This window comes from Odocoileus virginianus, chromosome 6 (genome assembly GCF_023699985.2).
Source record: "Odocoileus virginianus isolate 20LAN1187 ecotype Illinois chromosome 6, Ovbor_1.2, whole genome shotgun sequence".
In the NCBI taxonomy this organism is placed as follows: domain Eukaryota; kingdom Metazoa; phylum Chordata; class Mammalia; order Artiodactyla; family Cervidae; genus Odocoileus; species Odocoileus virginianus.
The window spans coordinates 14,442,996-14,466,029 of record NC_069679.1 but is presented as its reverse complement, the minus strand read 5'-3'; the positions used below and the strand labels follow the sequence as shown (position 1 = coordinate 14,466,029).

General features: G+C 53.6%; 2 protein-coding genes across 5 annotated transcripts in view; one reads left to right on the top strand and one right to left on the bottom strand.

Moving 5' to 3' along the window:
* The first annotated feature begins 9,072 nt into the window (after positions 1-9,072).
* The window catches only part of THTPA (thiamine triphosphatase), a 42,948-nt gene continuing 28,986 nt past the window's right edge, over positions 9,073-23,034 (top strand). The window contains exons 1-2 of the mRNA XM_070468842.1: positions 9,073-9,174; positions 10,098-10,277. Of these exons, the coding sequence (XP_070324943.1) occupies positions 10,124-10,277 (154 nt within the window). The 5' untranslated portion in view covers positions 9,073-9,174; positions 10,098-10,123. The remainder of the gene's footprint in view (positions 9,175-10,097; positions 10,278-23,034) is intronic.
* ZFHX2 (zinc finger homeobox 2) overlaps positions 15,042-23,034 on the bottom strand; it is a 29,952-nt gene continuing 21,959 nt past the window's right edge. For all 4 annotated transcript variants that reach the window (XM_020897340.2, XM_020897337.2, XM_070468839.1 and 1 more), the window contains exons 8-10: positions 22,556-22,682; positions 18,686-22,144; positions 15,042-18,457 (exon numbers count right to left, since the gene is read on the bottom strand). In XM_020897340.2, the coding sequence (XP_020752999.2) occupies positions 17,478-18,457; positions 18,686-22,144; positions 22,556-22,682 (4,566 nt within the window). In that variant the 3' untranslated portion in view covers positions 15,042-17,477. The remainder of the gene's footprint in view (positions 18,458-18,685; positions 22,145-22,555; positions 22,683-23,034) is intronic.

Here is a 23,034-nt window from a genome sequence, read left to right as displayed (position 1 = left end):
TTCTCTGCTTTATTTTTCTCCACAGCATTATCACTATTTAACATTTATATATTCTTAGAGGTGGCTTACCTACTGAACATTGCCTTAATGGCACACTTTAGGTTGGCATTTCAGAAACAAAGGAAGGAATACAGTGATCAGAGTGAGCCAAGACAATGTCAGTCTTGGGTCTTCTGTCTGAAAAGGGATTCTGCTGAGCAGAAGGGTCTTGGAAGTCTGCTTAGCTGAGCTCAGCTTCAGGTCACGGACAAAGCTAATATTAGATAATATTTGGAAGAAGTGATGTGGGCAGTACGACTCTTGGGTTCCTTTTCTCCTGTGCTTGGTCCTGGGCTCCTCTGTGGTGAGGGAGGCCGGGAGGGCTCTGAGGGTTCAGATTCTTTAGAGAAGTCTACAGGTTTGTCCAGTTATGGATAAACTTCAGATTTACGTAAGATGTGATGGTTATTGAGGGAGGGATTACTCAGTTATGACAGGATTCTGGGCGTCTGTGGGCTGTGGATGCCAGAATCCTTGACTGAGACTTAGCAGCCCCAGGCTCTAATCTTGGCTTGGCAGCTCATCTTCTGGGTGGCTTTACGGAAGGCACGTCAGTTCTCTAAGGCTGGCTTTCCCTGTGTCTCTTCAGGTTGTAAGAATCATGACAGGTTTAAAGGTCTTTAAGGCCTTTGAAGGAAGGAGGACAGGGAATATTAATTAGCAGTTATTTGGTGATTCCTAAGTGTCAGCCATGGAAATCCCATAGACAGAGGAGCCTGGTGGCCTACAGTCCACGGGATCGCAAGACCAGTTGGACATGACTTAGCAACTAAACAAGTGTCAGCCACAGCATAAGATGTTTTCATCGGGAGAATTAGCTCAGATATTCTTCACAACCACATTTTAGACAAGGGAACTGAGGCCCAGGGGTTTGTCCTCAGAGAGTCAGGAACTTTTCAGGGTTCTGGGTCTGCTGCATGAGCTCCTTCCTCAGACATGGGCCTTGGCCCTCAGGAGACTTCCAGGTGACCCTGCCCTGGGTGTTCTTTGGAGCACAACTGTTTCTCTACTGATCTTCAAGATGAATAAATAAATGTATTTTGTTATTCAGTGGTATTAAAATGGAGATCATGAAACACAGCAGTCCTAAGCAGTGTTCTTTGTCAACAGCTGGAGACTGGGGAGGTGTATAGATTAGAGTGTTAGAAGATCTTGGACTTTGCCCTAATCCAGTTGACCCCAGCATTTGACCTGTTGATCTCTTCTCCTTGAAATGCTTCTCCCGTGGCTTCTGTGACCCACACTCTCCCCTTAGTCTCTGTGTCCCTCTGTTCTTTCTTGGTCTCTTTTGGCTCAAGCAACCAACTTCTCCCACCCTTTATGTTAAGATATCTTAAAGAGTCTGTCCTCCTCTTCATTTCTTACTTGGCATGTTCTCCCAGGGTGATATCATTCCCAAGGTTCCAACTCCATGAATTTCCTAATAATTCCTAAATCTCTATCTACAGCTCAGATTTCTTGTTGAGCTTCCAACTCCTATATTCACCTGCTTGTTGAGTACCTCTGTCGAGATGATCCAACAAACTTCAGCATAACATTTCTAAAGCCAGCTTTGTCATGTTGCCGTCTCATCTACTTCTTGTATTCACTTTCCCAGGAGATGGTTCCATTATCTTCCTGATCACCCAAGCTCAGGTCCTGATCACAGAACCAGAGCATCCTCTGGATGTTTCTCTCTACTCGATCCTGTATGCCATCAGTTAAGGAAAGCCTGTACTACTTCCCCTTCCTATTTCAGTTTCCACTGTTTCAGTTCCTGATCGGCTCTAACTTCTACCAGCAACAACCTCCAGTTACCCCTGCATCATTCAAATCTAGCCTCCAATTAAACACCAAAGTCATCTCTCTGAAGCACAAAACTTACCATCATCCCCCTGCGTAAACTCCTTCAGTTGCTCTTAATAGGCTGCACTGGTGTTTCTGAATGTGGTGTTCATAGGGGACCTCTGGATCTTCTCCTCTGTGTCTGTGTCTTATACTTTATGCTGCTCAGCAACAATCTGCTCTTGGTCCCATGCGCTCACTGCTGCTTTTTTGCAGGTGTAGCCCAGTGCCTGGAGGAGAAAAGTGCTCATTAGTCAAATGATGGTGAATAGTATAAATATGAGACCCACTGAACCAGAAGTATCCCAGGGTTGGAGCTTCTAGAATAGGATACTAGTGAACCAACTTAGCTCGAAAGTTCCCCCAACTGAGAGGGTGTGTGGATTCTACTGACTAGAAAATTGTGCCACACAGCTTATGGGATCTTAGTTCCCCAACCAGGGATTGAACTCCGGCCCACAGCAGTGAAAGCACCAAGTCTTAATCACTGGGCTGCCAGGGAATTTCATGTAAAATTCTTTTCTGCTCTTTGATTTTGTGGTCGGGACTTGAGTCTCAGCTCTTTTCTAGAATTCAGAACCCTTAGACCTAGTCTTAAATCTGTCACTTGGGGCAAATCCCATCCCATCCCCAAGCCCAGAAGCAGTGAGTGAGCAAAGGAGCTAAGAGAATGATCTCCAGAGTCCAAGCTGCCTGATTGGAACTCCTTTCTATTGTTAACCTCTTGTTGCCTCAGTTTTTCCATCTGTAAAATGGGTGTAATAATAGTCCCTATCTCACACAGTTGTTAAATTGAATGAGTTAATATAGTTCCTGATGTAGAGGACATACCAAATAAATGTTGGTTACCATTACTTTTGTCACTGTTGAAGGAAATATGTTAATATTTGGCCTTAGGAGACTTCCAGATGACAGATAATTATGAGCTTAACTTGGCAGAGGTATAGAGGGAAAGAGGGCTCCTTTTCAGTCCCTAGTCTTGGGGTCTGACCCACCAAATCGTATCTGAGTGACTCAGTGGAATGGGCATGAATAATGCTTGTCTCTAGTAAGTTCCTGAAGAGTAGAAGAAAGAACAGAAGTTAAAGAAGACCGTAGGGGTGTTCCCTGTCTCTGTTTGCATCTTCCTCTTAGATGCCTGTACCCTGAGGCTCCCAGAGCCCTCATGCTGCTCCTCCGACCCTGGGATGCTCATGATATCCCTTCTTGCTCCTGGCGTGTTTCTCTTCTCTCAGGCCTGTATCCTAGAGAATCCAGGAGTCTCTGTGCTGAAGTCTGACTGATGGTTGTGCCATCCCTTTGGGAACACCGGCTTAGCAGTTACCCTTCCTGGACAGGCATAGTTGCCCCAGGGAGCAGCGGCCTCAGTGTTTGGAATACTGAGTCCCTTTCAGTCGCGTCCATTAGAGCCTGTTGGGCAGGAGTGTATGTTGGACCCAGTACTTGGAGGCACTCCAACTGAGCTCATGCCCAGGCCACTGCCATGATATACATGCTGGATTTCCCCATATAAAATGGACAGAGGCAGATGATTCCATCATTCTACACATGCTCATTTTTACCTACTTACTTTCCAAGATAAGAAACTTACACTTCAAACCTAACTGCTAAAGAAGCTGTGCGGAATGTGAGGTACCGGGTCAAGATACTGGGAGGTGGGCATGCTTTACCTTAGCTCTACATTCTACGCTGCTGCCTTCCTCCACTTCCTCCCTTCTTTCCATGTTTCTCCAAAGTGCTGTTTTAATTTTTTGCGCTTCTGGTAGAAAAGAAAATGGCAAGCCCACCTCACAGGTCCATTTCTTCTGGAGTTAGGGAGATGCAGAGGAAACAGAAACACAACTCACTTAATCTATTAATAGCATCAGTCTGCACCAGAGTTCCTCAAGGTATGGCCCAAACAATGCCTGTTATTGCCATCACCTTGGGGAGTGGAGAATGTTGTTAAATGTATATTTCTGGGTACTTCCCCTGTCTTATTGAATCAGAATCTCCGGGAAGGTGGCTTGGGAATAAGCATTGTAAACCAGCTTATATGGTGGTTTTTGTGCTTACTCAAGCTGGAAAATTAGGGCTGTAAAGGTTGGTGTTTAGTCTGGGGCAGCCTGAAGCAGGGGACTAAAGTCTTGGGAGGAAGGCTTAGCAACCTGACTGAGCACCAGATAGCAATGTGCTTGGGGTTCGGCAGAAAATATCCCACTTAAACATCCAGGTTTTTCTGAGTGGTATGTTCTAGAGGTTGTGACGGAGACGAGGCTGTGGGGTATTCACCAGCTGTCTTGCCGGAAGGTAGAGAGGACTGAAATGATTACCCATCTCTCCCTGTTCCCAACCCCAGGTGATGAAATTAGTCAGATAGGGCTGACCAAAACACGTACCCTTCTAACTTTAGCTTCATTCAGCAAATACTTTTGAGCTCCACCTATGTGTCAGGCACTATTATTGGTGGGATATACTCATGAACAAAGCCAAGATCCCTATCTTTGTAGAGTTTACCTGCTGGAGGTGAGAAGTAGAAAATAAATAATAAGTCAGATAGAAGGTAACAAATGCAATGGATAAAGGGAAAAGTAGAGCAGGGTAGAGGGGTTGGGTGGGGTGGGAGACCTCCTGAGTAAAGGGCAGGAGGAGGGTGGGGAGCTGGCTGTGCACGCAGTTTGGAGAACAGGCAGTGCACAGGCTGCAGTGGGGAGCAGATCGGGTGTGCCCTTCAGTCTGCGGCTCAAAGTCTTAAGCCGTTTTCCTAGGAAACTTACTACCATGACCCTAATTCTTTTCGTGCTTGGAACCAAAAAGGAAACTGACAGTAGCCTTAGTAGGCATAGGCTAAGCTGCAGAATTGGAGGTCAGCGCTGGAAGGAACCTCCGGCTCATTCCCTTCTTCTTACCAGAATACAGGACATCCAGGTCTGTGCTGAAGGAGTGGCAGAGGGGACCAGGCTGTGGGCCCCCTTCCTGTTCACTGTGTTAGATTTTTCTGGGGAGTTCTGTTTGGGATTAATGCTCACGTTGGGCTGTGGGAGTAGTGGATTCAGAAGACTTTTCATCTTCCCTGAGGGTCCTCCCCCCCAGAGGCCATTGCTAACCAATCTCTCTCCCTTCTTTGCTGCTAATGGTGGGTGCCGTAGAGAGTGGCTGTCAGGCAGAATAATGGTTCTAGGAGACGATATACGCTTTATCAATTTTGAATTCTGTAGCTTGCCTCTGCTCCCACTGTAGGAGGGAGCTGGCCGGGCTGGGCAATGTTATTTGATAATAGAATAATCATCATTTATATCGCAGCTTGGAGTGCCTATGCTACTGACAGTGACTCAGTGCCTGGGTGTTGGGGAGGTAAAACAGACTAGAAGGGAGAGTGAACTGGCTTGGGATCCATGACCCTGAAAAGTTTGGCCTCTCTCACTGATCTCTGAAAGGGGAGAATTTAGCAGAGATGTCCCCCAGGGATAAAAGCAGTCCTAAAATGCTTTCTATAAAACAATGTAAAAAAAAGGCGGGGGGGGACCTGTGACCACATCTAGGTCTTACCTCCTGCCCACCCTAGTTGGATAGTTGACTCCACTTTGTCCCCTCTTTATCAGATTGCTCTTCAGCTGGGGGCGTAGCCAGCAGCTGGACAGTGGGGCACACTCTGAAGTGGCTCTGTCAGCCCAGTGGCAAAAGGCCATCCTGTTGGGCACATGGGAGGGAAGGAGGAGAGGAGTCAGCCCGTGCACTTAGAGATTCTGAGATTAGAGCTCCAAGGGACCTTGTGATGTCAGCAAATTTGGATGTTGATCTCTTAAATCAAAATTATCAAAGCTATTCTGTCTTTAAATGGTGTGGTGAGTTATCTTGTGAAGAGGGCCATCATTCTTGTGCAGTTGTGGGGGAGTTTATATATTGGAAGGGTGGCTGTGAACTGGACCAGACTCACACAGTAGGACCCATGAAAGAAAGTAAAAGTCAGTCAGTCATGTCCAACTCTTTGTGACCCCATAAACTGTAGCCCAATGCCAGGCTCCTCTGTCCATAGAATTCTCTAGGCAAGAATACTGAAGTCCCTATCTATCTCCATTGTCCACCAGCTCCCCAAAGGTCTATGTTGGAAAAGATAGGCCCATGCTGTGGCAGAGGGGTGGGTGTTCAGAAACTCTGGAGGCTGTGGGCCCTAGCACGTCTCCAAGGCTGGCTCTGGGGTCTCCTCACTTTTGTGAGTCATGTGTCCCTGCAGGTTGAAGATAGCCCATCCTCCTAAGGACTGATGGCAAGGCCAAGCAACCTTGGGGACTGCAGGTGCCAAAGTGAGAGGGACAGGAAGAGGGGAAGTTGCTAGGAATATAGCAGGAGGTGTCCTGGAGACATCTGGGATTTCCTGACCAGGATAGGGTGGAGTCTGTGATGGGAGTAGAAGCTTTGGGTCGATACCAGTGATATGTAGTGGGGTTGGGGTGTCCTGGAGAGGAGGGCAGAGATGGCTCAGAGCTGATGTTGTGACCCAGGGTATCAGGAACACTTGGAGAGAGTCTGTAAAATGTGAACTGCTGCCACCCGTCCACACTCCTAAGGGAATACACTCTCTGGAGGCAGGTGGATGCTGTGGGTTCTGGCAAGTGGGCAGGGGCAGGGGGAGGTTTAGGAGGGAGCGGTGAGGGCCAAGGCAGGGTGGAAAAGACAGGCCCAGGCCTGTCACAGAGGAAGAAGAGGGTCTGAGTGAAACTTTTAGATATACGTTTGTGATAAAACCTGTACTGGCCTTGCCTGAAATTTTAACAGCAGAAAATAGAGGAACAGAGCCAGAGGTCAGAAAATCCCAGTCCTAACAGTGCTATCAGTGACCTTGGACAGGCTCTGTTACCTTGGACAAATCACTTCACCTCTCTGAGTCTGGTTCCTCTTACTCTAAAGTGAAAGGATTAGGCTTAATGGTTGCTAAGGTGTCTTTCCAGCTCTGAAGATACAGGTCTGTGACCCTAAGAGTGATTTTGTTTCTCTGCCATGAGTTGGTTTGGTACCTTGTGGCACTGCACTTGGAAGACCAGAGTCTGGGCGCTGTGTTTGCTTTCTGGAATGCCACACCCGGGGCCAGCTTGTCCAGCTGCCGGCTTCCAGGCCAGGTCCACCCCTGAGCACTTAATAGAGTTTTCCCCAAAGTGGGACACTGCTTCTATGTGAATAAATACATTACCTTAGAAAAAGTTTAAATGAGAGTTCCAGGTCCCAGTGAGTTTGAGAATCGGGGTTAAAAGCATTCAACACTTTTTTTTTTTTTTAAGAATTTCTCAGAGCCTTTAATACACCACTATACATTTTGAATCTCTTAAGAGGGAGAATATATAGTATTTTCCAAATAATTTGATCATGAGATCCATTTTTCTGAGGTGCATCTCATCAGATCTGCATGTCATAGAGCACCCTCAGAAGTTTTGCTATACTGGCATCTCTTTTTCTTTAAAAACAACAACTCAAAATTACTCTTACTCTCTTTTCCCCAAATTCTTGGTCTTCAAGGTGGGTAGGAGTGTCCACTTTTCCTCCTCTGGAATCCTAAAGGAAGTGTCTCACAGTCTTCCTAGGGCAGCCTTGCAGGCAGTGTCATTTATCTTCAGCGAACTGCCGTTGACTCCTATGAAACTGACACCCCTCATGGGTCCCCATACACTGCCACGTGTCTCCCAGCAGCAGAGGCTGACAGGGTGCCCCCCACCTTGACAAGGGGTAGGGAAGGCCATGTCAAGAGGGCTCCTGTGATCCCAGAGTCTGGTCTTGGTGACCTAATCTGAGGGTCATTGTGGTTGGATGGACAGGTAGTAGCTGTTGACTGGTTTGAAGTTGGTTTTCTCTAAGAGACAGGAAAAAAGTGGCCAGAATGTCCCACCCTAGGAATATATACTGATCCTTCTCCAGGCTGGATGGGGACGAGGAATAAGCTATGTCTCATTTGGGCAGGAAAGCCTGGGTCGCTCTCACTTGGACTGTTTTTACACACCATTTTCCATGCCCCTGTCTCATCACTCTATCCTCTTTCTCTTTCCTCCTTCTTTTGGGTTCTTTCCATCTGCCCCCCTGTACTCCTAAGCAGACAAGCTCTCTTTCTTCCTCCCCCATCCCAGTCTCCTCTTCACACCCCTTCTGTCCCCCCAGCCTGGCAGCCTGCCCTTTAGGAATGTTAATTAGCATTCATGGTTTAATTAATTCAGTAGCTAATTAATGATTGGGGGCTGGGAGTGGAGAGCTGGGGTGCAGGGGAGTTGGGGGCTGGAGGTGGCAGGGAGGAAAAGCGGAGGCTGCAGAAGGCATTGCAGATGGCTGTGCGGTGGCTGGCACGGTGCCCACCGCCATGGATGCAAACACTCACGCGCACGCACACGCACACACTCATACACAAAAAAGCAAAGGGTGATCGAGGAATAAAATCAAAAGCAGGGAGAGAAGGGCACAGGGGCCCTGGGAACTGGGGGTGGGGAAGGCTCTAGATCTATTTGAATCTGCTCCGGAAGTGGAAGAGGAGGAAAAAAAAAAAAAGAAACCACCACAGGCGCAGAGAGAAGAGAGCTCTCCCGGTACCCCACCCCGCCCCCACCCCACCCCAGCCACCCCTCCTTCCTGGCATGGGATTCATGGGCACCAGCTGAGGACAGGGTTCCCTCCCTCTGCCTGCCATAAACATTGGCACCGAGGACCCAGACTCAGAAGGACACGACATTCCCAAAGAAAATAGTTTCCCTTTTAAGTTGCTTTGTAAAATATACATGTATCTATTTTTTAAAAACATTGCACCCGTCTTGGTGTGAGGGCGAAGGCGAAGGAAAGAAGGTGACCGAGCCAGAAGGAGACAGCACAGATGGCTTGGTGGTGGTGTGGTGTGGTGAGTTGTGGGAGGACAAGAGGGGTCCGGCAGAGGTTGGGGGTGGGCGGAATGAGGACCCTGTTTTCCTCTCTTCGTTTTGCTGTGGATGAAGGAGAGAGAGAGAAAAAGAGAGAGAAAGGGGGTGGGGGGAGAAGCGAGACAGATGGCAGAGTGGAGAGGCAGCAGCCAGTGCCGGCACTGCCCAGCCTGGGCGGACCCAGCTCCCCGCCTCTGCCAGCCTCCAAATGCCACCCTTCCCCCATCCTCCCTCCCCCCATCCCCCCAGCTTGGCACTGATCTCGGGGAGAGAGGGAGGGAGGCTGGGCAAAGAGCATCTGTTCCCTCCATTCTCCCAGCTCCATCGGCTGCCAACCTAGGGCCATCGCCTGCCTCCATCACCCCTCCGCCCGCCTGCCTGCCCGCCTACCCACCCAATCCCAAATGGGTGCTGGATCAGGTGCCGAATCTGGCTGCCTCCTCGGGTATACCAGTCACTATGCATTGCTGTGTGTCTGCCACCGCTGCCTGGCACTCAAGGGGCCGTGTGTGTGTGTGTGTGTGTGCGCGCGCGTGCGTACGTGTACGCAGAAGTGAGTGTTGTATGTGAGCCTCCTGGGCATGGGTGGGGGTTGGCACTGCGGTTGCCAGTCTAGTGTCCCACCCGAAGGACAGAGGGATGGGGTTGGAAGGAGGGGAGAGGTTTGGGGCCTGGGCGAACAGAAGCAGGTGCCTAAGTTGCTTCACGCTGCCTGCTTACAGGCATGGCACTTCTGCTGCCACCCTTGTGCCTGTGGATATGGAAGGAGGCAAATGGGGAGGGGGCAGTGGCGGGAGTCCTGGTGCTCTGGGAGGAAGGCTCGGTACCCAGGAGCCATTGGTATCATATCCGTCAGGCTGGCGCTCCGAGCGGGTGCCACGGGAATGGGCCCCAGGAGGCAAAGAGGAGGGGCAGGGATGCTCCTGATGTCGCTGTCTATCTAGAGCTCAGCTCTGGGAACTGGTCGGACCGTGAGGTGGTTAGTCCTCTTCCAGCCTGGGAACGTGAAGTGGTGGAGGGAGAGGCCAGGCAAGTGCCCAGAGAGCTGCTAGGAGCCAAGAGGAGAGGTTGTGCCACCGCTCCCCAGGGAGACTCTATGGGCTGGCAGGCCGGCCTTTTGTTGGAGCACCGAAGAGGCAAGGGGACCCGGCAGGAGGCGGGCGGGTGCTGGCAATGCCCAGGGAGCCTGGCACGGGCTCTGGTGTTGTGTGGAGCGGGGGAGGGTGGCAGTGCCTCGTGCCAATCTGGTTGAGAGGCTTGTTGTGCCAGGAGTGAGAAGGGAGGAGGCAAGATGTTGGGTGTGAGTGTGTGTGTGTGTGTGAGTGAGAGAGAGAGAGTTGTTTGGGAACACAGACTTTTTTCTGCCAGGACCTCCTTCCCGTTCCCTCTTAGGCATGGGGAGTAGAGCGACAGACGGAGAGAGGCGTGAGGACACAAAGGAGAAAGCACGCCATTGCCAAGACCCCAAGGAAGGAGGATGGAGAGGCTGGCAGTCCTGCCTGGCCCCCAGCCAGTTTCCTGCTAAAGATGGCCAAATCCTCTCGCCTGGTCTGTATATGTTACTCTGCGGGCGTGGCGGGGGAGGGAGGGGCTTGCTTGCTAGCCGGGTTCTGGAAAGAGAAGGGCACCTTTCTGCGCATCCCATTTGGACTCTCCACTCTAACAAGTGAGATGTCTGGTCTTCTCCCCAGTGCCCTCCGCCCCTCCCCCCACTCCCTCCACCCCAGCCCTGCTTCATCTCCATCACCACCTGGGTCCTACCGCTTGGCACCCAACCAACTAGATGCCGCCACGCTTGGCAGCGCTGCACTGGCACGTGAACGGCATCGCAGACCCTGGCACTGCGGCAAACCCAAAGCCGCCGAACATGCTCACGACCGCCACTTGGCGGCAGGGAGAGGGGCGCGCACAGGCGTGCCAGGTACTAGGTGGAGCCCTGCTGGGGGGCAGCACAAGGATGTCCTCCACAGCGGGGCTGAATCTGAGCCCTCTCGGCAGCCCCGACTCCGCCTTCCTCCCAAGGAACCCCACTGCCTTCTGCCCCCACCACCTCCAAGAGAAGGGTTGAGATGGTGCCACTATCCATATTTGAGCAGAATCCAAGGGAAACTAGAGCATGGAGGGACCAGGGCATGTTCAGGAGCCACAGCTGAGGCTCCAGGCTGGTGGACTTCACTCCTGTCTGGGGAGCAAGGACAGAAGGAAAAAATGCTAAGAGGGCAAAATGAGATCCTAGAGAGAGGTCAGCCAGCTCTGTTGTCACAAAGATGGTGCCAGAAGAGACTTGAAGGGAAGGACAAGAAGGAAGGAGGGGCCCTCAGGCCTTGTTGTTGGATCATGAGGTGGCTGGTGCCTGTGTGGATTTCATTCTGCCCCCTGTGTGTGATTGACTGATCTGTGGTTGAGATGAACCCGTTGTTTCTCCCTTGCGATAGGCCCATATTCAATAACAGCCCTAGAAAGATGGAGAGGTGATCAAGGCCTAGAGAGGTGGAAAGGCGTAGGGAAGACAAAGGCACCTTGAACTCCTTCCAGAACGACCACTCAGGGAAATTTTGTGTTTACAAATTTTTCTTTGGCTTCCTAGTTCAAGGTGGACAGATTTTTCTATTTTTGAAGTTCACTCTTGAAAGAAAGACCACAGATCAGCAATGAGCTCTCTAGGGTAGAACAGAAGGCTCTTAGGAGCAGAACCCCAGCATCTGTGGTAACAGACTGTCCCTACACCTTTAGATGCAGAGCCATCAGCAGTCCTGCTACATTGGACTATGGGCCTGCATGTAGCAGGCTCGGCTTGCTTTGCTTCCTGGGTAGTCAGTGACTAGGAAGGTCTTCAAGTAGAAGAACTGGAGGCTCTGGATGATGTCAGGGGAGCTTGGGTGGCTCTGATCGAGGGTAGGACCTGCCCAGAGGTGAGTAAAGCCATTGCCTGGGCTGGGGGTATCCTGATTTCAGCAGCTGTTGAAGTGGAAGCAGCTTCAGAATGTGGTTTCCATGGCAGAGGAGAAAACAGGGAGGACTCAGCCAAGGGGGCAAGTGGGTGATGCCTGTAACTTTTTTCCTGTTCAAGAACAGCCACCATGAGCAAAAGACACAGTCAGACTTCCAAATGTCAGGGTAATGAGGAAGACAATCTGAGGTGATGCTAGCCCCCTGTGGCAGCCCTGGGTGTAGCAGGGTTGAGCCTTGGATGTTGGAGAGTGGTGGCAGGTCACAGATGTGTGTGGTGCTGAGCAATCTACATCAGTGGTTCTCAGACTTCAGAAAGCACAGAATCACTTCAGGCCTGCAGAGAGGATATGCTGCAGGCTGATTTAGCTGGTCTGAGGTGTGGTCGAGAAATGTGCATTTAAGACAAACTCTCAGGTGACTGTGATGCAGATGGACAAAACTCTTGAGAACACTGTCCTAAGAGATGGCAGTCACCTTAGAGGACAGTTAATCAGGTCTGGGTTTCCCACGTCTTTTGCATCTTCCTTCATCCTCCCCAACCGTATTTCTGTCCTTATGTGGTCATTGTGGTGGGATGTACGTATGGTGGGTTGTGAGGATGTGTGTTTTAGGTGGGGGCAGCAGGAGGAAAAGGAGAGATTATGAGGTCAAATCAGGTAGATTTAACTTGTGAGAACTAGGTTTCTCAGTGGCAGGCATTATTGCAGAAGAATCCCTCACGGGACGCTTTCAACCCCCAGGTTTGATGATTGGCCGCCCTGTTTCTGAAACCTCACCACTGAGAACCCCTTAGGTTAGGAGTGTTGTCAGGAGATGGCTGTCTGCAGCACAGGCAGTTGGGTGTGGACCGTGCAGCTCAGTATGGGCTGGGTCCTAGTTAAGCTTCTTTCTGGAGGCGGGTGAGGGTCCCTGGAAGTGGAAGCAGGGCTCAGCAGAGGCCAGTGCTGAGTGAGTTGCAGCTGGTGCTGCTGTTTGAGCACTTGGCGGGGCTCTCCTGGTTAGAGCACAGTGGAGGGCAACCTGGCAGAAAGGATGTGCTGCAGGCTGCGATGTCAGGGAGGGGCTGTAGATGCGGGCCGTGCTGAGCCCCTGCTGATTACTTGTTCCAGGCTTTTAGCCACTGTCTGTGTAAGAGTCTGTGTATGGCCAGGGTGGGGGTGGGTCAGTGCCGGTCACCTTTCCCCCTCACTGTCTTTCTGGCCCACTGATAATCCACCTGCTTCCCCGGTAGCCTCTATCAGACACCTCTCCGCGGCTGGGAGCTTCAGGAAGCATAAGGCTCAGACAGCTGACAGGGAATAATGCCGTTGACCCCTTGTCCTCCTTTGTCTGAAGGCTGTGGGGATTCTCTACATGAAGGAGAATGGTGGGGTGGGTCCTCACTCAATTTTATGTTCTTCTCAGAGTTTATGTCTTTCCCTGGGAGTCTTCCCCTGAGGATCACTTCCCATCTTGCTCTAAATTTAATGAGTGTTGGTCTAGGTTTTCTGCAGACATCCTCTCTGGGTTTCCTTTCATTTGATCTTTTCACAGTGTAGCCATGCTATAATGCTGTAACCCCTTGAGGCCTGGCCACTAGACTTTCTTATCAGAGCCAGAGCTTTGTTGGCATCAGGGCATTTCTTCCTTACTCAGTCCTCTAGGAATGACATCCTGAGGACTTACAAGTTTCTTATTAGTTGCTCCCTAATACCTGGCCCTTCCTGTAACACAGGCTCCCATCCCAGATTATCCCTGTGTTTTCCCCAGAGTTTCTCTCTGGTTTCTCCTCTCCCTCCCTCTCCCCAGCATCACACTGCAGAGGAGTCTAAGGTCTTTTCCATGGATGGATGGTCAACATTTGGCCACTCCTCCTGATACTGGTTACATTTCTCTGTTTATAAGCTTTTCTGAGTTAGTGTTGTGTGAGGAAAGCGACTGTGTATTGGAGGGTGTTTCTACTTAACGGGAGAGAGTTGATGACTCTGGGGCATGGCCCTTGTGCCTACAGGCCCAGCAGCCTCTCTTTGCTGGCATCTGTGAGTATCCGTGCAGCTCTCTCTGTGGTTCTGATGCTGTTTCTGAAGGTGTGCTTACTTGTTCTGTTGGTGCAGCTGCGTTTGCAGCATGCTGTATTTCAGGTGTATCTATCTATACAGGGGTGAATGATTAGATGATCGAGTGATCAAAGTGGCTAAGATCTGGGGAATCAGTGATGTGGTCTGAAAGCCCTGAATATGGTGAAGGAACAAACAGAAGGAATTAAACAGGTGGGTGCCACTGTGCCAGGAGTGACTGGCTTTCTTGGTTCTTGTGCGTGCTTCTGTAAGTTTGTGCCAGGGGCCAGAGGGTCAGGGAAGAACAGGTCTCTTTCTGTGGTCCTCTTGCAGACTCTGACCCATTTGGCCAACAAGTCTTCAGATTTTCTCGTGTTCTTCTACAGACTTTGATTTTTGCTCCTAGTTGAGAATTGGGTACCTTAAGCCATCCCCACATAGGCTCTGGCTTAGAGCAAAGACAGCTAAGATCACAATAAGTAGGATGGACCAGAATTTGGGTGCTTTAGGACTTATGTATGTCAGAAACCCTAGGCCTTTGCCCCAAGCCATGGAAGACCAGTCTTATGAGCCCTTGATTCAGGCTCACTTTAGAGCTGGAGGGAGGGGTAGGGGTGGGCACTTCAAGATGTAGTAGATGTACTATATCCACTACACGAGTGGATGTACTGCGCACGCAAGTTGGTTTACTGCTTCATAGAAGCTATACATTTTAATCTGGGCAACTTGGTGTTCACCTGTAGCATTCTTCACGGGGCGATGCCAACTCAGCCTCTCTCCACAGAACTACCCACTCATGTAATCTCCAGAGCATAAGTGCTCTGCTGAGGACGTGTTGTCTTGGGAAGGGGTTGGGGAGGAATGCTTCATGCCACTGGGAACGTGGAATGGCACCTTCCAGAAAGAAGCATGTTGACTGACTTTAGTCAGCAGTTGGCCAGGCTCTTGTGTCTCCCAGATTACAGGGTTCCTGGTAAGGACAGCTACGTAGTCAGCTCCAGCTCACGACTGTGAATGTACATGGTGTCTCCACACCAGGGAATCTGGGTGTAAGAGATTGTGTTGAAGAGCAAGAGGAGGATGAAATCTGTGGCTATATTAACTGCTGGAGAAAATATTCATAGTTCAAACTAAAGCCAACCTACCCTGGCTGTAAATCCCTAAAACGCATGATAACACACCTCTAATCATGTCACACCAGGTGTTTGCTGGTGCGTTTTTAAAAATATTTCCTCCTTTTTTTTTCTTCTAATTTTTGTAAATTTTATACACAAATCACATTCCCAGAAAGCACAGAGTGAAAAAGCATCTTTCCTCATATACATGCTGCTAAGAAAATAATTTTATACACAGAATTTCAACAGGAGAGAGCAAAGGATGGGGGGTGTGCATGAGAGATGCTGCGGTGGGGAAAGGTGGGGGCCGCAAGAGCGAGCCCACGGTTGGGCAGTTTCACTCCTCTTGCCTGCATTTGTAACTGGTGTATTTAGCATCATCAGGATAACTAATCCAACCCACCCCTATTTGCTAGAGTTGGAGCTTTTAGTTTCAGAAATGAATGGGCCCGGAAGTGAGATTCACAGAACATGTGGGGACTGGGGACCGAGCAGTTTTCCCTCCCCTTCTCTCCTCCTATCTTTTCTGCAAATGAACCACTGCTTCAGCATGAATATGTTCACGGAGTGACTGACAGACCATGAAATCTCCGTCCCAGGGCTGGCTGGATGAGCCTGTGTGTGTGTGCGAAATGGATAATGGTAGCAGAAGCAGCCTGAAGGGAGCATGAGGAAGGAAACCACCTAGAAAGGGGAGGTCTTAGGGGCAAGGGTTGGAGGAGAAGACAGCTGGAGGACTGGAAGCTTCTGCAGGCTTTTCTCTGCTAAAACACCTGCTTCTCCACCCGGTGCCACTGCAGGTAGGCTTTGGGGTTGCCACAGTTACCACTTGATTCTTACAGAAAAACGAGGCTAAAGGTGGTTAACGGTTAAACCCTGCTTCTAGCTGGTTCCTCATCTGTTGGTTCCATGGGGGATCTCACCCTATCAAAGACTGACCTTGGGCTTCAGTCATCTCCTTGCCCACCCAGCCCCTTGGATGTCATCAGCTCTAGGCCCTATGAGCCTCATAGGGAGCACCTCCTTTGCGGGGGTACCTCCAGAAGCTGCTGATTCCTGGAGGACGTAGATGTGGCTGGAGGAAGCTGGAAGCCAAGGCAGAGGATAGGGCTGCAGGGGAAAGAACACAGATGGGGAGGAAGGGTCCCCACAAAGGCAAAAAGGTTCAAGAAGTGCCAGAAATGTGAAGGGGGCACCAGGAAGGGAACAGAAGAGGTTTGTGAAAGAAGCAGATGAGAGTAGATGGAGGCAACTACACGAAAGATTCAGAAACCAAACTGCCCAGTCCAGTCCAGCCCCTTCCTCCTGAGACGGCCAAGCCACTTTCAGTGACACTGACTTTTCTAACCCACAGCTGAGAATGAGGGGATGTTACCTGTCCTGAGAACATACTCAGTTCAGGGGGCAAGGATGGGTCTCTCCCAGGCTCCAGGCTCTGCTCCCCATTACCAGCTTGTGGCTGGGCACAGCCAGGGCAGGGCTGTACTGCTGGCAGTCCCCAGGACCGCTGTACGTAAGCAAGGACTACAGCCATTGATCTTCCAGACAAGGTGGTTCAAAGAAACCCTTAAAATGGGGTGGGGTGGGGAGTGACACAAACAGGAAAAAAAAAAAAAAAAACCACTTGTTTGAAGGGAGAGTTTCCAGGCTTTTTTTTTTTTTTTTTTTTTTTCTGTGTTTTCCAAGTTTGTCATTAGTTCATTCCTCTGGTCTGGTCTCGCCATCTCTCCCACATGAGAGTTCGTGCTCTCTTTTTTTTTTTGGTTGTGTATGTGTTTCAGTTTTTTTCAAAAGAACTTTGGATTTGCCGTTGGTGGGCAGCGCCGGTCCCGGAGGCTGGACCCCCATGTGGCAGGGCTGGGACAAGGGGCAGGCCCACGGCTGCTGAGAGGATCTCTGTGTTTAAAGCCTTTGAGAATAAGTTACTGCAGTTCCCAGGGTGCAGGGTGGGGGTTGGCAGAGGGGTTCCTGGTGGCGGCTTTGCCTGTAGTCCAGGCTGCAGGGGCTCCCGTCAGGTGAGGAGAGTAAGCCGGAGCACCTCCCCCTGCCCACCTCCAGTTTGGTTAGAGTTGCGTGGGCTCCCTGCCCATCTCAGGCTTCAGCCTTGGGAGCCAGCTGAGTATTTGGGAAGAGTTTGTGAGCCATATGGTACTCTAGCCGAGCGGGTAGGAAGAAGGGGAAGTGGCAAAGTTTATTTTCTTTCCCCCTTGTCTTGGGTTTTCTTGTTTTCCTTTCTTCTTTTTTCTTTTGGCGTTTTCTCAGTCAGCAGAACAGCATGAGATAACATGTATTTGCATGGTTATAGGAGTTGGAGGGGTGACTGGGAATTCAGTAGGAAAGAAGCTATAGGAAGATGAAACCAAGGAGAGATTTTGTGCCCGGTGGGCAGGCAGATGTGAATGGATAATCAGGATGGGAAGATGGATGTGTGCGCCCATGGAGACCAAAGGGCAAGAATCTGCGAAGGATTGGCGTGTCAGTGGGGTGGGGGAGGAGGCAGGATTCTGCTGGAGGTGAGGTGTGGAGCCCACGGAGGTTCCGGTGAGGTGGGCGGGGCCGGGGGGAAGGATTTGCGCTTCCCACACACCCCTTGGAGCAAGGGGAGACCTAAGGCCCTCCCTTCCCCCACATCTTGGTTTATCTGTTTATAAAGCTAGAAGTGTAGAGGTAGTAGTCGTTTTGGGGTTGGAGTCCGTGTGAGGTAATCTTGCTTCCTCTTTGGCAAAAGCCACCGCAGCCGTGGCGGCAGCGGCAGCGTTGCTGGCCGTGCCGGGTGGGGCCCCCGGCGGCGGGGCCGCCTTGCGCCTGTGGGCCGAGGAGCGCAGGTGCGAGGCTAGGGCCTCTCGCCCACTCAGCAGCACCTCACATGCCAGGCAGTGGTAGGTACAGACGGGCACCCGCAGCGGCGGGGGCACAGAGCCCCCAGAGCCCCGCCCAAAGAAGCAGAAGGATCTCTGGTGAGCAGTGGCCGGGGCCTCCCCGTCAAACGCCATCTTGCACTGGCGGCACAGGTAGCGGTGGGTCACATCCACGGTGGAGATGCCAGGGCTGCCCGTCAGCAGCTCGTCGGCCTCCCCAGCCTCCCCCTCCCTGGGAGCAGGCAGTTCGGGTGGCTTCGGAGGTGCGGTGGCTGTGGGTTCGGGGGCCTGGGTCGGTGGCTGGAGGAGGGCGTTGGGGAGCAGTCCGATGAGGGTCTGAGGTATCACCGGGTTCATGGGGAACAGCCCCTTCTTCATGCCATAGAGCTGCTGGAAGTAGGCCCCTGGCAGCTGGGGGCCAAAGACCGCTGGCGGTGTGGCAGCCCCTGCAGGAGGCAATGGGAAGGGCAGGAACTGGCCCCCCAACAGGGCTGGGACAGTGGCCTTCAATGCTTTGAGGTTCTTGAGGGCGTCAGCGGAGGAGTTGGTGGGGGCTGCGACTGGCTTTCGCTCACCAGAGACCTTGTCCCCAGAGGGTTCAGGGGGTGGGCCCGGGGCAGAGTCAGTGGTGCCTGCCGGAGAGGGCTTGGTTTGGTCGGGAACTGGTCTCTGAGGTAAAGGGCAGCCTGGGCCAGCGGTCTGGACCACTGTGGTAGCAGGTAGAACCGAAGTGGCAAGGCCAAGGAGGCCTGAGGAGGCTGCAGGGCCTAGGAAGATGAAGAGTGATGATCAGCCACCTCCCGGCGCCCCCATCCTGCCTGCTGGAGATGACCTCCTGCACACTCACGCCTCCCACCACCTATCCTCCATGCCCCCTTCCCTCCTGCACCAGCAGGAAACACAGGGAGGCTCAGGAGTCAGGAAGGAAAAGGAAGGACAACCCCATTAGAGAGAGATGCCCTTTGAAGCCCAGCTCCGCCCAAGCTCTCACTCACCTGAACTGAAAGGAGCTAGGCTGCCCAGTGGGGGCTGGGCCAGAGCTGGGCCAGACAAGAGGACCGGGGCCAGGCGAGGCAGGGCCGGGGCAGCCCCAAGGGGCACAGAGGCAGGTGTGGTGGCGGGCGGAGCCTTGGGAGCCTCAGGTGCCGGCGCCAAGTCGTAACACTTGCTTTCACTCTTCAGCTGGGCTCGGACTGCCTCCTTGAGCTTGGCCAGGTGCTGGCGGGAAAAGAGATGGCCTCGGCAGGAGACATAGAAGTCATATTTGACATCACAGTAGGGGCAGTCAGTGCGCTGGGCTGCCAAGGGGCCCTCACTGCTGCCCCCAGCCCCACCAACTGCTGCCCCTTGGAGCTTGGCCTTCTTCTCCTTGGCGCGAGCATTCTGGAACCAGACCTGGATGACTCTCTTGGGCAGCCCGATCTCCTCGCCCAGCACCTCGCACTCCTGCATGGTTGGGGTGCGGTAGGCTTCATAGCAGGCTTTCATGATCTTCAGCTGCAGGCTGCTCATCTGGGTCCTGTAGCGCCGCTGCCCCATCCCATCTGGAACCCCACCCCCACCCCCTGGGCCCCCACTCGTCCCTCCAGCCCCAGGGGACTCTGGTTCGGCCAGACTGGAAGCTGACGAATCACTTAAATCCCCTGCTGACGGACTGCAAGCCTCACTCTCTGGAGAAGCTTTTGATGGCTCCTCTGGGCCCTCATCCTCACAGGGTTGAGGGGGAGCTGGGAGAGGTAGAGGTGGTTCTGGTGTCAGAGCGGGGGCCTCTTTCCCAGGTGGCAGGAAAGGCAAGGGCCCGGCAGCTGGGGTGACCGTGGGGTAGGGAAGAGCAGGTGCATCCCTCTTAGGGGCCTCCCTCCCAGCCCCGTCATCTGCCTTACCCAGCAAGAGATTGAACTTGGGGAAGGGTGCAGGGCTGGGTGTAACAGGGGGCTTGACTGTCGGATTGGGCACTCCCCCAGGGGTGCTTCGAAACTGGCCCTTCCGCTCCCGGGCCCTGGTGTTCTGGAACCAGACCTGCACCACTCGCTTCTTGAGTCCCACCTCCTCAGAGATGCAGTCGAGCATCTTGCGTGTGGGATTGGAGTCCTGCATGTACCAGCGGTACAGGATCTCCAGCTGCTCGGGCAGGATGGTGGTGCGCAGGCGCTTATCCCTGGGGGGCTCGCCCTCCCCACCCACCCCCACTTCACTGCCCGTGGGGGACAGGCTACCGTCCTCGTGCTTCCGTTTTAGGGGTGGCCCTGGCACTGGAGGAGTGCCTGCCACCAGGGGGTTTCGCTCCCCAAACACCAGCATGGGCAGGTCTAGGAGGTGCGGGGCAGCGCTGGGCTGCACAGGTGGCAGGAAGTGGAGCCGGCGGTGGCTGGTCAGGAGGTCCTGGCTGGGGAAAGACAGGGCACATTGGTCACAGGTGTGGACTGGGGGAGGCGAGGGAGGGGCCCTGCCTTCGGGCTCTTTGCCCTCTGGCTTTGTGGCCTCTGCCTGGCTCAGCTCCTCCCTGTCTGGGGGTTCTGGTGGTGGGCCCTCAGGCCCTGCTGGGGGCTCCGGGCCCTGTTCCTCCTCTGCGTCATCCTCCACCTCTTCCTCCTCTTCCCCTCTCTCTGCCTCTTCCTCCTCGTCAGCAGGCTGGTCGTCATAGCATTTCTTGAGGTGCCGCACCAAGTCAAAAACACAGGAGAAGGTGGCATGACAGCGCCTGCAGCTGGAGGCTCCCCCCGTGCCTCCTCCACTGGGCACAGGCCCACCATCGCTGGCATTTTTACGAGCTTTCTGGCGGGCGTTCTGGAACCACACCACCACCACGCGGCTAGCCAGGCCCAAGAGGCTTGCGAGCCGCTCCACCTCGCCATCCTTGGGGTAGGCACTGGTCTCAAAGAAAGACTGCAGGGCTTGGGTCTGAAACTCTGTGAACTTGGTTCTGGAGAAGCGGCGGCCTGCAGGCATCAGGGGAGGAAGATTCCCTCTGGCGCTTTCATCCTCCTCTGGGGGCCAGCGTCCTCCTGCCCGACCTCGCTCCTCAGGGGGACAGGCCGCCCCTGCCTCAGGCTCTGGGACCAGGAAAGGTGGGCCCAATTGGGGAGCAGGGGAATCCAGGGGCCCGTCGGGCAGTTTGGGGGACTCTGCAGGGGGTGGGTAGAGGCTATCATAGCTCTTTCGAAACTGAGCAGCATATCGGCTCAGGGCCTCAAAGGGCAGAAAGCGGCGGTGCACGTGCTCCTCATGTGTCTTGAGGATAAGCATATTGGAGAAGAGTTTCCCACAGGCCCTGCAAGCCAACTTGTCCCCGCCCCCCAGGGCCTCTGGGGGGGGCGGGGTCGGGGGTGGGGGCACAGCCTGCTTTCCCTCATTGTACTGGATCACCAGCTCAAACCCGAAGTTTTCTAGAAGGGCTTTGGCTGCAGTGCGGGCTGCCTCGTTGGGCGTTGGGTGCGGGGGTGAGGGGGGCCCTGCCTCAGCCCCCTCTTCTGTCGTAGGGGGCCGCTCCCACTCTTGCTCAGCCAGCTCGGTGTTTGGAGGCGGGGGTGGGGGAGGAGGGGCGGCAGCCGGCAGGGACAGCAGCGGTGCAGGCCCAGCCAGTGCTAGCTTGGGCCCTACCTTGAGGTCGTGGAGGTAGAAGGGCAGGAGCAGCTGCTGCTGCTGGAGCTTAAGCAGTGACTCGGGCATGAGAGGGAACGGGGGCAGGACTGGGGGGGTGAAGAGGGGGGCTGGGAATCGGTGCAGGTCCAAGGGAGGCGGGGGAGGGGACAGGAAGGGCAGTCCAGATAGGAAGCCGCTGGGCTCAGGGCCTTTCTTCTCAGGGCCTGCCTCCCCCTCAGTCTCGCCTTCCTTGGGCTCTTCTGGGCCTCGCTCTGGCCCCTCAGCCTTGGCATCAGTCTTGGCTCCCCTGGAGCGAGTCTGGTGCAGGACGGAGCGCATGTGGATCTCCAGGGTGGAGCTCTGGTTGTAGGAGACCCGGCAGACCGTGCACTTGAAGGGCTTGTCTGTGGCGGCGGCGGTGGCAGGCGTGGTACCAGCTTCCCGTGCAGGGCAAGAGGGGTCAATGGCGGCCTTCTTCATCTTGTGCAGGTGGGAGACCGAGTTATAATGGACCAGGAGAATGTTCTTCTGCGTGAAGGACTCCTTACACACAGTGCACTTGTAGGGCCGAGCAGGGTCGAGGAACTTGTCCAGGGCAAAGTTGGTGGTCTTCCGATAGGTCAGAGGGTGCCGAGAGTCAGCCGGAACGGGGTCTGCAGGGCGGGGCTCCCCACCAGCCCCCTCTTCTTCCTCAGCCATGGCAGGTGGAGGCGCTACTTCCTCAGCTTGGGCATCAGGACGAGGGGCTGGAGACTGGACTGGAGATGGGGGCTGGTCAGGGCTTCCCGTGGGCTTGTCTGGGGCCTCAACTGAGGGTGGGGGAGGCTCAGGAAGAGGATCGGGACTGGCTTCTGGGGTCAGGTGAGGGCCTTCTAGGGGAGAGAGAAGGGGGCGCAGTGAGAAGGGAACCATTTCTGAGTCAGACCCCACCCACTTAACATCTAGAATAGTTCCTCCTGGCTTCGGGCTTCCCAGGTGGCGCTAGTGGTAAAGAACCCGCCTGCAGGTGCAGGAGACATAAGATGTGGGTTCCTGTGAGATCCCTGGGTTGGGAAGATCCTCTGGAGGAGGGCATGGCAACCCACTCCAGTATTCTTGCCTGGAGAATCCCCATGGACAGAGGAGCCCAGTGGGCTACAGTCCGTGGGGTCACAGAGAGTCGGACATGACTGAAGGAGCTTAGCACACACGGTCTTTGCCTCAGTTATCTTCAGATCTGCTTTGTTCAGGGAACCCAGGTCTCCTTTCCTGCCCCCTTGGGAGGTCTGCCATGCAATCCTTACCTGCGGCTTGGGCTCTGTTGGGCGCAGGCTCTGGTGCGGGAGAGGGGGGCTCTGGGCCATCCCCCAGAGGGCTTAGAGCAGGCCCGGGCAGCACTTTGGTCGTCAAGGTCATCTCTACGGTTGTGGCCTGTGATGGAAGAGAGGTCAGTGACTTCCCCCACTGGCCCTCTACTCGAGACCCCCCGGCTCCACACCTGGTCGTGCCCAGTCTAGCTCCAGGCTCCTCTGACTTCCCACGTAATCCCTGCCTTCCCCACGGGGGAGGGCCTGGCTGCCGCCTCCGCTGTCCTACAGCCTCAGCCTTGCCTGCAGTGGAAGCCAGCTCTCACACGCCTCAGTGGTGCTTCCTCACCAGTGAGCAGAGGCTGCTGGACAGGTTCAGCCCCCAGGTTGCCTCCAGCTCTCAACTCCTGTCAGATCCCCACAGAGCCACTTCCTTCAGCACACCCAGCCACACAGCTGCTGGCCCCCGCCCCCCA